This window comes from Elgaria multicarinata, chromosome 4, assembly GCF_023053635.1.
Source record: "Elgaria multicarinata webbii isolate HBS135686 ecotype San Diego chromosome 4, rElgMul1.1.pri, whole genome shotgun sequence".
Taxonomy (NCBI): domain Eukaryota; kingdom Metazoa; phylum Chordata; class Lepidosauria; order Squamata; family Anguidae; genus Elgaria; species Elgaria multicarinata.
In genome coordinates this window covers 86,422,639-86,436,489 of record NC_086174.1, presented here as the reverse complement: position 1 = coordinate 86,436,489, position 13,851 = coordinate 86,422,639, and the positions used below count along the sequence as shown (strand labels likewise).

At 42.2% G+C, this 13,851-nt stretch overlaps 1 protein-coding gene across 1 annotated transcript in view; it reads right to left on the bottom strand.

Annotated features, from left to right (window-relative positions):
• The window catches only part of TRDN (triadin), a 239,051-nt gene that overhangs the window by 104,542 nt on the left and 120,658 nt on the right, over window positions 1-13,851 (bottom strand). Inside the window, exon 14 of the mRNA XM_063125451.1 lies at window positions 10,151-10,216. Coding sequence (XP_062981521.1) covers window positions 10,151-10,216 — 66 coding nt within the window. The remainder of the gene's footprint in view (window positions 1-10,150; window positions 10,217-13,851) is intronic.

Below are 13,851 nucleotides of genomic sequence, written 5' to 3'. Positions count from 1 at the left end.
TGAGCATGTGGTCCGACAGGCCTTAATTCTAAGTGTACAGAGACCCCCCTGTGCCACCATTTCGAATGTGACTTTGGTTGGTGGATCTTGAGATTCTAGTAACAAGAGAGAGAGAAAATTTGTATGAGATGAGCCACCATGACTTCCCCCACCCATATGCATGCTGCGTGTACAACTGCCATTTCTCTAATCATCCGCAACACAGGCTAGATCTACACTCCTGCTTTATAGCAGTTTTGAAGTGCACTGCTAACTGTTGGGGCACAATCCACATTCCATATATACGCGACTTCCACAGTGTCCAGCTTTTTATTCCACATTCATGAAGATTTGAACAAGGTGTAGATCTGGCCATGGTGCAGGTTAGTGTGTCAACTGCAGCTGGTGAGGTGCATGGCGGGGACGGATTCTGGACCACTCCACAACCCATGGGATCTCACTTGGTTTGGACAGCACATTAACATGCATTGTGTCACAGGTAATTAGGGAAATGGCGGTTGTGCAAACAGCACACGCAGGGTGGGGAAAAGAAGCTACAGTGGTTTCTTTCCCATCCTCTCCTGTGACTGTCCAAACATGGCCAGAGAAAGAGAGAGAAGCCTGAAATATGCCCACCCTTAGCCTGACACACAAAATGTATTACTAGAGAAAAATAAAACCAATCTTAATGATTCACTTAAAGAATTGGTGGGTGCTTAGTTTGCCATGATATGTGCAACTCATCTAGGCCTATAACATGGCAAACTGAGCCATGATACCTTTTGTGATGTCCAAAATGCATTTTAATGGAATCCCTTCAACCTCATCTTCTTCAGAACTCCCCCTCCCCCCCCCCCCACAATCCCAGGTTTATGGAGTAAGTTCCACAGAAATTGCCTGAACCCAAAAAGCTGGTTTTCTAAAGGAGTAAAGGATTGAAAGATGTGATGAGAAAAATAAGGAGGATTTAACACAAGCCTAAAAAGGTCAGTCTTATTGTGCTGAATGGTCTTCAATGACTTCTAAAACATCTCATGTTTTCCACCTATGATGTCAAGTATCTTTTAAGAGAGAGAAGCGAGGAGGGACGTAACCACACTGGCTTTAAGCCAAGTGTCCTTCAAAGTAGATTTGAGTGTAACAACAGCCTGTTGATCTGCCAGGGATGGGAAACTCTAAATATAGCAATGCACTTGAGTTACAAGGCATGGTGCTACACAAATGAGACCCTCTCTGGAGATATGCGCTTCAAGGCTCTGTATTTTCACACTTAACTTCCAAGATGCTATAGGTAGTAAGTCACATTAGTGCTGATTTGGAAAGACCTTGCCTGCCTGCCCATCCATCATCTTCAAGACGAGGAGGTAAGAATGGTGCTGAAAATCAATATGCTTTGGGCGGGGAGGGGGAATAGCCAGAAGCAAAAAAAAAAAAAAAACTATCAGGAGGGAATGCCAAAAGGGCCAAAAGGTTGGCTTGGTTCAGTTAAGCTTTTGATGCAGCCAATGCTTATCAAGAGGTTCTTATCAAAATCCCAGGAAAGACGTTTTGGGAAAGATATCCAATATATTAACTTGGCTTTTCATAAAATATTACCTTCAAGTTTAAAATGAAAAAAAAAAGTAGAAAACTAACATCATTATTATTAACAGAGATTTTTCGAAACTAATCAACAATATAAGTCAGATTTTGCTTGAGATGATTGTTCTTATATTATACCTCATATCTGTACCATCTCTTCCCACTATTGTGTTAATATGACACTGAGACATAGCTCAGCATTAAATAATTTTTTAAAACCCAAACTAAGTTTATAATTCATTTGGGCTAAATCAATTCTATTTGCACTTAGAGACATTCTATACTTCTTCTTCTTCTTCTTCTTCTTCTTCTTCTTCTTCTTCTTCTTCTTCTTCTTCTTCTTTTCTCTCTCTCTCTCTCTCTCTCTTTAATGAAAATGTTTCAATATTGGCTGTTGTCCATTTCTGAGTGCCTTAAAGTATTAACATTCATTAGATTCAAACGGGACTAGAAATTATATCCGCAGCATATTAGAGCTTCACTGTAAGCACATCTCATCTGACAAGGTCCCTTTAAACACGCCTTAAATGAGATTTCTGTTTAGATTCCTCCATATACTATGGTTACACTGTCCTGATTTAATCAAACAGTTTATAAAAGTCAAGAAAAAGCAAATAAAACTGAGCTGAGATATTAAGAGTTGCTACTTTTTCATTCTGAAATCCTTCCATATGACTTGCACCAAACATGCCTAGCCAAGATTAAGTACGGTAATCAGGTGCAAATTAATGTGGTGATTTTAAACACAGTGCCTATTATTTGTTTTACTGGCACAGTCTGTGACTGAGCAAGCTAAGGAATAATGAGTCACAAAGGTCACACTGGAGACAAAGCACAATCTACGTTTCCGTGTCTAAAAAACAAAACAAAAGCACTCTCCGCCCGCCCACCCCAAATGCCTTCTGAAATCATTTGCTGTCTTTTTGAGCCTACGGTAAATTGCTGTTTAGCAACTCAGTAGATGGCAACAAAGAGACACATTTAATGTTCTAGCACTCATATGATCTAAAGCTTTTGTGAGTCTTCAGGGTGACCTGTTGTCAGCATTCCAATTTGCCCTCCTGAGGAGATTACAGTCTTCCCATTTCACAGTTTTGAGTAAGTCTAACAACTGTCTGTTCACAACATGAGACTACACATCACCTCATTAAGGAATGCAGAAGGGAGCAGCCCTGAGAGTGAATTCCAACAGTAAAAAGAACAGAGGACAGGGTGGGAAAGATAGGTGGCAAGCCACGCTGCCTAGGCTGTCTTACTAACAGCAGTTTCAGCGTCACCATTTATACCTGACTGTTATATTTTGCAGCAGATTTTTGCTATAGATTCTGCTGATTGAAAAGCACCTTCAACCAGAGCTGCTCTTGCACAGGTTCCATTGGTAAACATTGTGCTAAACAGAACTCTGTTTTGGGACCACTCTAATTCATTTTACTTATGTTCATATAGGAGATGTTCCCAGAAGATACTTGGCCAGTTCGCATGATCAAACAAGGTATCTTTAATATAATTATCTATCTATCTATCTATCCCTGGTGCATGCACATTTTTCTAGCAAACACATAGTTTGAATGAAATAGCAATCTTGGGAATATGTGAGCTTTGGCCAAGGAATGTAGTTGTTCCTGTTCCTGTTCCTGACACTGAATGAGATCAAGCTACTGCCCATGGCATTCACTAATAAGTGCACACACAAAATGCAGCCATCATTCCTAAAGAATTATTCACATATACTTAAAAGGGTGGAGAGTATATGTATGACAAGGAAGTCAAATCATGCTTCCCACACACCCTAGGATGTGCCATTCCTACTACTAGGCCCATGTTATATCTGCAGGTTGGACATAATGCCTAAATAGGATAAATATGCATAGATGTCCACTCTGTGTGAATGTAATAAAAGTGTATAAATCTCATTAAAACAAGCCTTGCCCTAAAAATTGGAAGTTAAAGACCATGGGTTTGATCCAGACTAATTCAATCTTAGAGTAGGCCCATTATAATCAGCAGGACAAGTTAGTTAAGACACAAGTCCCATCGATTTCAATGGTAACGAAGTTCAACTTAACTTAGTCTGGATCCAACCCAACACAGATTGGGCCTGTGTGTTTTGGGAATCTATGTATGTAGATCCTGTTTGCATCTGGACATGAATGAAGTGGGCCTGGAAGGCAAGCCAGGCATGATATTGCTCCAACAAGATAACAATGATTGATTGACAAGAACAAGGAGGATCTTCAGTTTCCACTCTGTGTTCCAAACCCATCCTTACAAGTCAGGTGTCTCAGTATTGTGGATCTTAAAGACGATACCAAAGAAGATACTGACAAGTGTAGAAGAAATGCCCTGCAATAATCCAGTTGCCTTAGCTAAAACCCCTTCTAGGAAGGGCCAGAGATGATGAATAGTTTTTAGGAAAAGGAAATTGGCTTCCCTACCTCCTCCAACAATATTTGCAGAAGCGGGACTTACAAGCTCAGGCTCTTCGGCCACTGCTGCTCAGGCAATTAAGCTGCAACCCTAAAATCCTTATTTAAAAATGTTTTCTTTCAGAACCAGTGGGAGTTAACTTCCAAGTAAATGTATTTAGGTCTGGGCCTGGGGTGATCATCACCACCCTTCAAGTGAAGAAGAAAGATTCATAGCCCATCTTCAGTTGTGCAAGCAACATAACTCTTGTCTCTTGGCTTTTAATCTTATTTTCTTCACATCATCTTTTTCTTCCCCTTCCTTTCAGTTTTTCTGACACGGCTAAAATTGCACAAACTGCTTCACACAAAATTAGATCCCACATGGTTAGGTCAGAAACCCACACAGTTAGAGTTCTCGATGGGAAGCATTACATCAATATAACATAACAAGTGCTGATTCAAAGAAATGGTACCTCCGCAAGATCCCAGGCAAGCTGTCAGAACCATGTGCACCTATTTCAAAAACATGCCAAAGTGCATGAATTTAATGTGTAGCATGTATCCACTTGCTAGTTGGTAGCATCAAAGTCTACTTTACAGATTTGCTGGGACCTTGAGGATTGGATCCGTGCATAACCCAGGGACTCACATCTGAGATGTGCATCTTATAATGCAAGGGAAATGGGTTAGCCAGTTGATTTTTGGATATCAGTAGGAGATGCCAGAAATTGGATCCTGAATCTTTTCCTCCCCATTGACAACTTCATGAAAGCTGCTTTTACACCAAAGTTCTTTAGTACTGCTGAGGTCCTGCATTGCCACAATAGGTTCCATACAGTATTTAAAAATACACCAGACTATATTGTGCCCTAGGCAGGCGCGTTCTGAAGCCTCCGCCCCGCCCCCCTCGCCCGCCTCGCCCCCTTGCTCGCCCGTTCGCTCACCACCCCCCTCGCTCGCCCGCTCGCACACCACCCCCTCACTCGTCTGCTCACCGCTCCCCCCTCGCTCACCCGCTCACCACCCGCTCGCTCGCCTGCTCCCTCCTGCCCCCGGCTTTGAAGCCAAGACACTGGGGTTGGGGGGTGGGGTGGAGGCCCCAAAGTGGCACACCTGGAAGTGGCTTCCTGGCACGTTGTGCTGAATCCTCCGCCTTGCCCCCCCCCACGCCCGCTCCTGTCTTTGAAGCCAGGATGCTAAGGTTGGGGGGCGGGGTGGAGGCTCCAAAGTGGTGCACCTGGAAGTGGCTTCCTGGTGCCATACTGAAGCCTCTGCCCCGCCCCCTCCACACCCGCTCCTGTCTTTGAAGCCAGGATGCTAAGGTTGGGGGGCGGGGTAGAGGCTCCAAAGTGGTGCACCTGGAAGTGGCTTCCTGGTGCGCCATACTGAAGCCTCCGCCCCGCCCCCTCCACACCCGCTCCTGGCTTTGAAGCCAGGATGCTAAGGTTGGGGGGCGGGGTGGAGGCTCCAAAGTGGTGCACCTGGAAGTGGCTTCCTGGTGCGCCATACTGAAGCCTCCGCCCCGCCCCCTCCACACCCGCTCCTGGCTTTGAAGCCAGGATGCTAAGGTTGGGGGGCGGGGTGGAGGCTCCAAAGTGGTGCACCTGGAAGTGGCTTCCTGGTGCGCCATACTGAAGCCTCCGCCCCGCCCCCTCCACACCCGCTCCTGGCTTTGAAGCCAGGATACTAAGGTTGGGGGGCAGGGCAGAGGCTTTGAAGTGGCGCGCTTGGTGCGCCATACTGAAGCCTCCACCTCCAACCCCAGTGTCCTGGCTTCGAAGGAGCCAGGACGCTGGGGTTGGGCGGCGGCCGGGGTGGCGGCTTTGGAACAGTGCACCCGGAAGCCGCTCTAGGAGAGTGGCTTCCGGGTGCGCTTTTCAGTGCCCTCATTTGCTTGGCGCTCTAGGCCGCCGCCTGAGTTGCCTCTATGGCAGCGCCAGACCTGTCTACACCAAGCAGGATATAGCACGATGAAAGCAGTATATAAGAGGCAGGAGCCACACTTCTGCTTATAGTGTTATTGAAGTGCACTGAGAACTGTTGGGGCCCATTGACACATACCTTATACCACTTTCATAGTGCTATATCCTGCTTGCTGTGGCTCCTGCCTCTTACGTACTGCTTTCATACCACTTTCATAGTGCTATATCCTGCTTGGTGTAGATCTGGCAAGAGAAATAAGACTTCTTCCCAGCAACCATCACTACAATGTAAGCATGATAATGGGCTCTCACTTGTGTTTGGTCATATACACTACAGCTTTCCTGCCATTAATTGTCTCTAGTCATTGATCCAATCATTCCATAGCCTTCAGCTCCTCAGAATAGCAAGAAGCTGACTTGGTTCTGTGATTTATTCAAGAACAATGGCCTGGGTTCCACGTAGTGACCAAGGGCTCATCAGGACCACTGGCTAAAACTGAAGGAGATTCCTCCAATCTGGATTTATCAGTCTCCAGGGGTGGATAATACAAACCCATCTTTGAGGAAGTTACAGCTTGATCAGGCAATGATCTGTCCATGACAATGGAGCCATCACTGGCAGCCAGCCACAAAACATTTCCCCTGTTCTGTTACAGAACAGCAAATCCAGAGCATGCCTTGCTACATGTGTTGGGCCATATATAATTTGAACAAGTCCATGATTGCCATGGAGGCCATGGGTCCTCTTAACACATTAATGAACAGTTTCCTCCATGCAGCTTCTGCCCATTATACTGCTTAGTAGACAGTATGCCTAAACAGAGGGTACATTAAGCAAAATGCACTTGGGACATGTTTGGATATTCTTAAAAGGATGGTAATTATTACAAGTAGCATATATATATATATATATATATTAGGGTGACCATATTTGGGAAACCAAAAAAGAGGACACCTAGTGTGTGTGTGGGGAAGCAGCTTTCTGAGTCCTGCAGAAAGTACGTTATTCCCCCGCCACCTTAAAGAACCCGATTGGAGTGGAGGAGGGGAAAGGATTTCATTCTGCACCACCACCATCCACTCCAATTGGGGCCTTTTCTATAATGTCCACGAATGACTCACTTTCCCCTTTAAGACCTCAATTGGAGCTCGGGGTGGAGGAATGATGTGCCTCAAGAACGCATGTCATTCCCTCCTGCCATGCTAATGGCAGCCTTAAAGGGGAAGGTGTGTCATTCCAGGACATTATTGAAAATTATAGAAAATCCCCCCTGACACCATGGAAAGAACAAAAACCAGGACAAATCCGGGGAAATCCTGACAGTTGGTCACCCTAATATATATACACACCTTACCATGCACTCTGGCCTATTTTTCCACTTTTACATCTACCATATTTTAGACATTCAGCTATTTACATTGTTTTGTCTTAACAGAAACTTTGTTCCTGCCAAGCTATGATATAGCATCTTCACTGCATTTTGTGAAGCTTTTTTTTTTTTTAAAGTATTACATTTTTAACTTGCCCTCTTTTCAAAAATCTCAGTATATACATTATATCCCCCAGCACTTGCATCCTGGTGTAGAAGATTAGCCTTTGGTGTAGAAGACGTTTAGAAATACCACTGCTGTGTAAGGTGCAAGATGATGCCTGAGGACATTATATAGAATTGAGTGGTTTCACAGATATTACTTAAAATCTAAAGAAAAGGAGGAAAGAGAAATTGTAGGCAGGGAGTAGGCTGAAGGGAAGAGAGAAAGAAGTAACATATGAAGTGTTGTATTCAGTTCAGAGCAGCACAGTTTGGGAAGAAGATTATCTGACAAGTCGGAAGAACTATGACGATGATAAAAGGTTTAGAAGTTGCATCACATCAAGAAACACTGAAAGAGCTGTATGTGCTAGTATAGAGGAAAACCTTAACAGAGTAATCCTAGAGGGGAAGGAGGGAAGGGGAGACTCCTCCCCCACAAAAAAAATTTCCCTTCTCTTGTTAGTTTGTTGAACATTTCCCTCCCATTACCTCCAATGGGAGAGAAATTCACTACAGCAGTTCAGGAAATGAGGGGCTTTGGATCCTGGCATGCTCTTGGCATGGCCCTAGAAGGCCCTCTTTTTGTCCTTACCTCCATCAGAGCAGGCATGGTAAACACTAAGGCACAAAACTCCATTGCCATCCAGGGAGAACCCCCACAGGCAGACCTCCTTTTCTGTATGTGAAGTGTGGGGCGGGTGCAGTATCCTACAGGCGTTCAGATGCCCTCTGATGGACTATAGGATTGCACCTTAAGGGGGAATATGTTGGTAGTTATAGTAAAAAGAAAAGATGAAGAGATGCTCAACCCACCTACTGAGGACAGGACAAGGAGCAATAGATTGAAACGATAACACTACAGATTCCAGCAAATTATTAGCAGACATTTCATAGCTACAAGAGTTATTCAGCATTAGTATAAAGAAGTTCTGGAATCTCATTTCTTAGGCGTTTTCAAGAAAAAGTTGGGGAGGAATCTGGTGTGGTCAGGTGCTGTAGGAGAGAGTTGTCAACGATTGCCATTTAGGCAGTCGGGAAACACCTATGTTTCACAATGCATGTGTTTATTTTCCAGAAGTACCCCATATTTCTGTCCAGCAGGTTCTACATACTTAGCAACTATTATTAGAATCAGTTAAATAGGCTTATGTGCTATGTGCAAATCCCTTTGCTTCAGAGAAGGGTGACTGCTACACTGTGTTGACAACATTGATATACAATGAAGTGTAGAAAAAATAGCTGTGACAAATGCTCTTAAAAATATACTGGTGTTTGCTTTTAACACAAAAGGTGTTGACAACTGTGTTGGCTAAAAGAGACATCCTACACACACACAAAGGCTAAAATCTTTATCAGCGTAGTACCTTTATTAGGCCAACTCAAAGTTTACAAGGTACTTGGTGCAGGCTTTATTCAGAATTCTTACCATCAGGCAAGATGGTAAACAAAGGAAAAAGGATGTATTCAATAGATCTGAAAGTGAGAATTTTTGCCCCCTACTACTGCCACCATTACTTGTATTAATGAAATGGTCCATCTCCTTTAGGTGCAGAAAATATTCTGTCTCCGGACAGGAATTAGTCCAGGGCAGCAGTCCAATGCAGACTGGAAGCACCACTGAAGACAGGGACACTTAACTTCTAAAGAAGTGTGCTGTATGTGAATGATTCCATATATACCAAAAAGTAAACTCACTGCTCTTCACAATCTGAGTTCTGTACTTGAAATATTGCAGGAAAAGCTGGAACATGCCTTAACTTGCATATGCTGCTTCATTGATACCCCTAAAAATATTTTCACACCAAATGATCAGCAAGACTATCCTACTGAATCAATATAGGATTTTTAGCTATGCTTGTGTTTACAGAAGGTTTTGCATATTGCTTTTCTGATTACTAATTTTCTTTTTGTTTTACTGATTTTCTTTCTGTTTTAAGCGTAGATGTTGATTTGGGAAGAAAAAAAGCAAAGAAATATAAGCAAATGTGAATTATGAACTAACTGGCACAGTTTATTTCCAGGGGACTAACTTCAAAGTTACACCTTGGATTTATGCCCCTGTGCTCCCCCAAAATCTGCTGAAGAGGGTTCCTCCAATGTTCTGCAGCAGATTTGGGGTATGTGGTGAGGACTGCAGGGAGAAAGGAGAACTCAATCCGCCAGAGGTGTCTGTCCCACTAATGGAAGGCAACCATTGGATTCAAACCAGGATGCTTCCATTAAATAGAAAAAAAATCAGAAATATCATTCACTTCTGCAGTTAATATGAAGAAGCCAATGATGGTTGCTATTGGGTTGTATCCAATGCCATCCTTCTGCTCATGGAAGTGGAGGCTACTTTGAATGAGAGGGGCAGGGAGACAATTTTTGGGAATTCTTCCTTTCTCCTGCTTTGGAGCAAATTTGGATGGGGGCAAAGGGGGATGCAGAGGGAAGGAGAATCAGAAAAAATCACCTCCCCTTGCCTTCTATAAATAAAAGATCTCCATCTGATACATCCGCCTGAAATTTCCACAGAAAATAATTGATTGACAAATGTTCAAATCCCTTAAAATGCACCATACATTTAAAATCTGCTGATCTTGTACCCCGACAGCAAACTGGTCAATTTTCTACATGCCTAGCTTGAACCTGATTAACATGTTAAAAAGTAAGAATTCTCCATACAGTCACACATAACAATAATTCTATGAGTAATTCTTTGAAGAAGGAAAATTTAACTTGCCTTCAGCAGCTGGGAGTGCAGGTGTGATTGCTGGGCTCTGTGGTAAGAATAGGTGAGGAGCTGGTCCTGCACATAAGATAGAAGTGACAGAGCATTAATAATCAAACAAAGAAAAATATTTTACGGTAAGTGATACCTACTTCATTTTCCTTAACATTATCTCATCAGACTGGACTCTCTTCTTTTCATGGACAAATTCCTGGAGGCGAAGGCTATCAATAGCTACTAGTCTTACTGGCTATTTCCTACTTCCAGTATCAGAGGCAGTATGCCTATATACATGACAAGATGCTGGTTGGCCTCTGTTTGAACAGAATGTTGGGCTAGATGGACCCTTGGTCTGATTCAGCATGGCTCTTCTTATATGTATATTCTGTATATGTATATTCTGTTCATGCATATTATAAAGTGCCTAGGAGAAATGGGGAGGAATGGCAGACAAACAAAACTCATAGGTTTGGATCATAAGTACATAAGAAAAGCCATGCTGGATCAGACTGAGGTCCATCTAATCCAGTATTCTGTTCACACAGTGGCCAGCCAGCTGCCCACAGGAAACTGAAGAGCAGGACATGAGTGTAACAGCACCTTCTTGCCCATGTTCCCCACCAATTGGTGTACATAGGCATACTGCCTCGGATACTGGAGATACAATATAGCCATTAGGACTGGTAGCGTTCTCCAAGTCCCATTTTAAAGCCATTCAAATTGGTGGCCATCAGCACATCTCGTGGAAGGGAATTCCATAGTTTAACTATACACTCTGCAGAAAAAATTGTTTTATCTGTCCTGAATCTCCCACCAATCAGCTTCATGGGACAACCCAAATTCTAGTATCATGAGACTGATAGAAAAATTTCTAGCTATCCACATTCTCCACATAATTTTCTACATAGTTTTCATATTGTCCCTGCACCTGCTCCTTTTCTAAGCTAAACAGTGCCAGATGCTGCAACCTTTTCTCATATGCAAGTTGCTCCAACCCCTTGATCATTTTAGTTGACCTTGTCTACAATTTTAGATTAGATTAGTTTTTAACCAATGAGAAAAAGCTATTTGCTGAATTATTTTTTACCATTTAGATTCTTTTCATAACTAAAAAACACAAAAGATCAGTATAATAAAATGTTTACACATCCATGGCCTGCCTTTTTGGATTAAAATAATTAATCTGTTTGTAACATGAAGGCCTCTTCTAATTGACCAACATCCAGTGCAACACACACACACACACACACACACACACACACTTTAAAAGCTCTTTCCCATTGTGTAGTGTCTTACTGATCCTACCTGGAAACGTAGACTTGAGATATGTGGTGCCACACTTGTGGAATAATATGCTGGGGGGGGGGGAGTCATGTTTTTCCCACAGTGCAACCACACATTTATCCATGCAAGTAATGCATTACTGTACAGTCCTCTTATAGCAGCCATGTCAGTAGAAAGTGGCTATCACTTTGGACTCAATGGCCTTATATGCCCCTTCCAACTCTATTATACTATGATCAGTAGCCTTACTCATTGGTGCCTTAACCACCCAGATATTTTCAGCTATTGGACAATATAGAAATGTAATAAATAAATAAATAAATAGAACTGGAAGAAACAGCTTCTCCCTGAACAACAATTCTAGAGAGAATACTGTTCACTCGGTTTTGCATTGCCCTGTCAACTTGTCCTCTGGCCTTACAGTAGTGCTTTTAAATGCCAAGTCAGTCTATTATAAGCCATATATCATCCATTTTCTAATCACAGATGAGAGGGCTAACTGGTATGATCACCAAGACCTGGTTGGATGAAATGAGTGCAGTGGATCTCTCTCAGCTTTGTGTCCACCTGCATATATAGTACAGCAACACCAGTATAGGTTAAAGGATTGGGAAGGGGGTTGGTTGGTTTGCTGTCATCTATAAGGAATGTGTGAACCATTCCCAAGATAGGTAAGAACTGACAAGCAGGTGACTCACACAACTTTCAGGGAAAGTTTTAATAAGAAAATTGAGCTAGTTAAAAATATAGTTTTATATTTTAAACATAGTTTTAAGTCCAATTAATTTGCCCATTGCCAAGTGGAAGGCTGTGACAAATTATGCAATTAGAATTAATTGCTTTTTCTGAAGGATCTTGTATGGATGACTCTCAGACTTTCATAAGGTTGAGTGGACCAATAATGCAAAATAGATGGCTGATCATTAAAGCCTTACAGACCTCCTCAGGATGTGGCTACAACATGGGGCCCTGCTCTGGCATCTTTGGGTGTTTGCTAAATGGTCAGAGCATTAAAACAAACAAACAACCATTTAAAAATATGAAAAACTTCAACTCAGTAGATGAAAAAGACCCCTTTGTTCTGAGAAGGTTCTCTTCTATCCCGAAAAAAGCCTATCTGATGTTTCCATGTGTTATTAAATTTCTCTCTATTCACTTTGATGAAGAGGCACAGAATAGAAAAGATGAATTAATATTTCATCCATTCTTTTGATTAAATATGTTAAAGGGGGTGCCCTATGTCAATTTGCCCTCTCCTCACAGGTTCAAAGCATGATTTTAAATGATCTCTTGACTGCACTGAGAATTGAGAAAGTAAAATCCAAAGTCCATCAGTAGAGCTGTTATCATTGTACCTTATAACAAGTACAAGGCTGATTTCCAGGTAGACCACCCCAGTAATCCCTCTGGTGATAAGACTGTAGTCAATCAGGTAGTTATTGGAAATATGAGTGGCTGTCATCTTTATTATACTTTATAGCAGGCACTTCTGGAAAACATGTTTATTTAGAACCTTAGGAACACTAGGAAGGGACAAGTCTGACAATTTTCTCTCATCTTTCCATTTCTCATTATTGCAATCTGAAGTTTGAGTCATTCTGAACTTGGAAAATGTCTTTTTAAAAGTTTGCATGAAAATTCATAATCATTTTTGTGCACATTTCTTCTATTACATGCATTCTATATGCATTTTTGCCTCATATCCAATTTTCATCATCATCATTATTATAGTGCTCCAGTGCAAAATTTGTTGAAGTGCAAATTTCAAAGGATAACTAAGTTTCGGTTCACATCTTGGTTCACAACTGCAAAATTAGGTAAGTGAACTGAACAAATTTCTCCACCATCCCCAAGTAACACACAGCAATGTTGATAAATCTGAAAGTTACAGGTTGCTTTAAAAGGTGTTGCCTATTGAAATATATAAGCCAGCAGTGGCTCCTAACAGAAACATTTCTGCATAAACAGTCTTGTTGTGTTGCAGTCCATGGGTATGGGCTCTCTAGAGAAAAGCCATACAGTATGTCACACATCGATATGGTAGGTCAAGTGGATGAGACATTTTTAAAGCCCTTTAAATGTATGGTAGTATTTATGGAAAATCTCATAGACCCTATTTACATATTTTGACTATTTTCCCTAGACTCAACTGGAACTTAGAATTCTCAGCTTCAGTAGGATCTGAGGGCCAAAGCTGACATTACATTTAGTTCTTTTTTAGTGCAACCACAGGTGGGCTGATCCATTTGAACCCTAGCATAGGGATAGGGGCTTTAAGTGTTTACCCTCTCCCTGCAGCAGTCCTGATCCAGATGTACCCCCTTTCTCACACACACCTGCAATTTATAGTGTCAAATAGTGATTCATCTAGATTTGGGCACCTGCGCTTATACTAGAGGGCAGCATGGTATCAGGACCATATTACATCT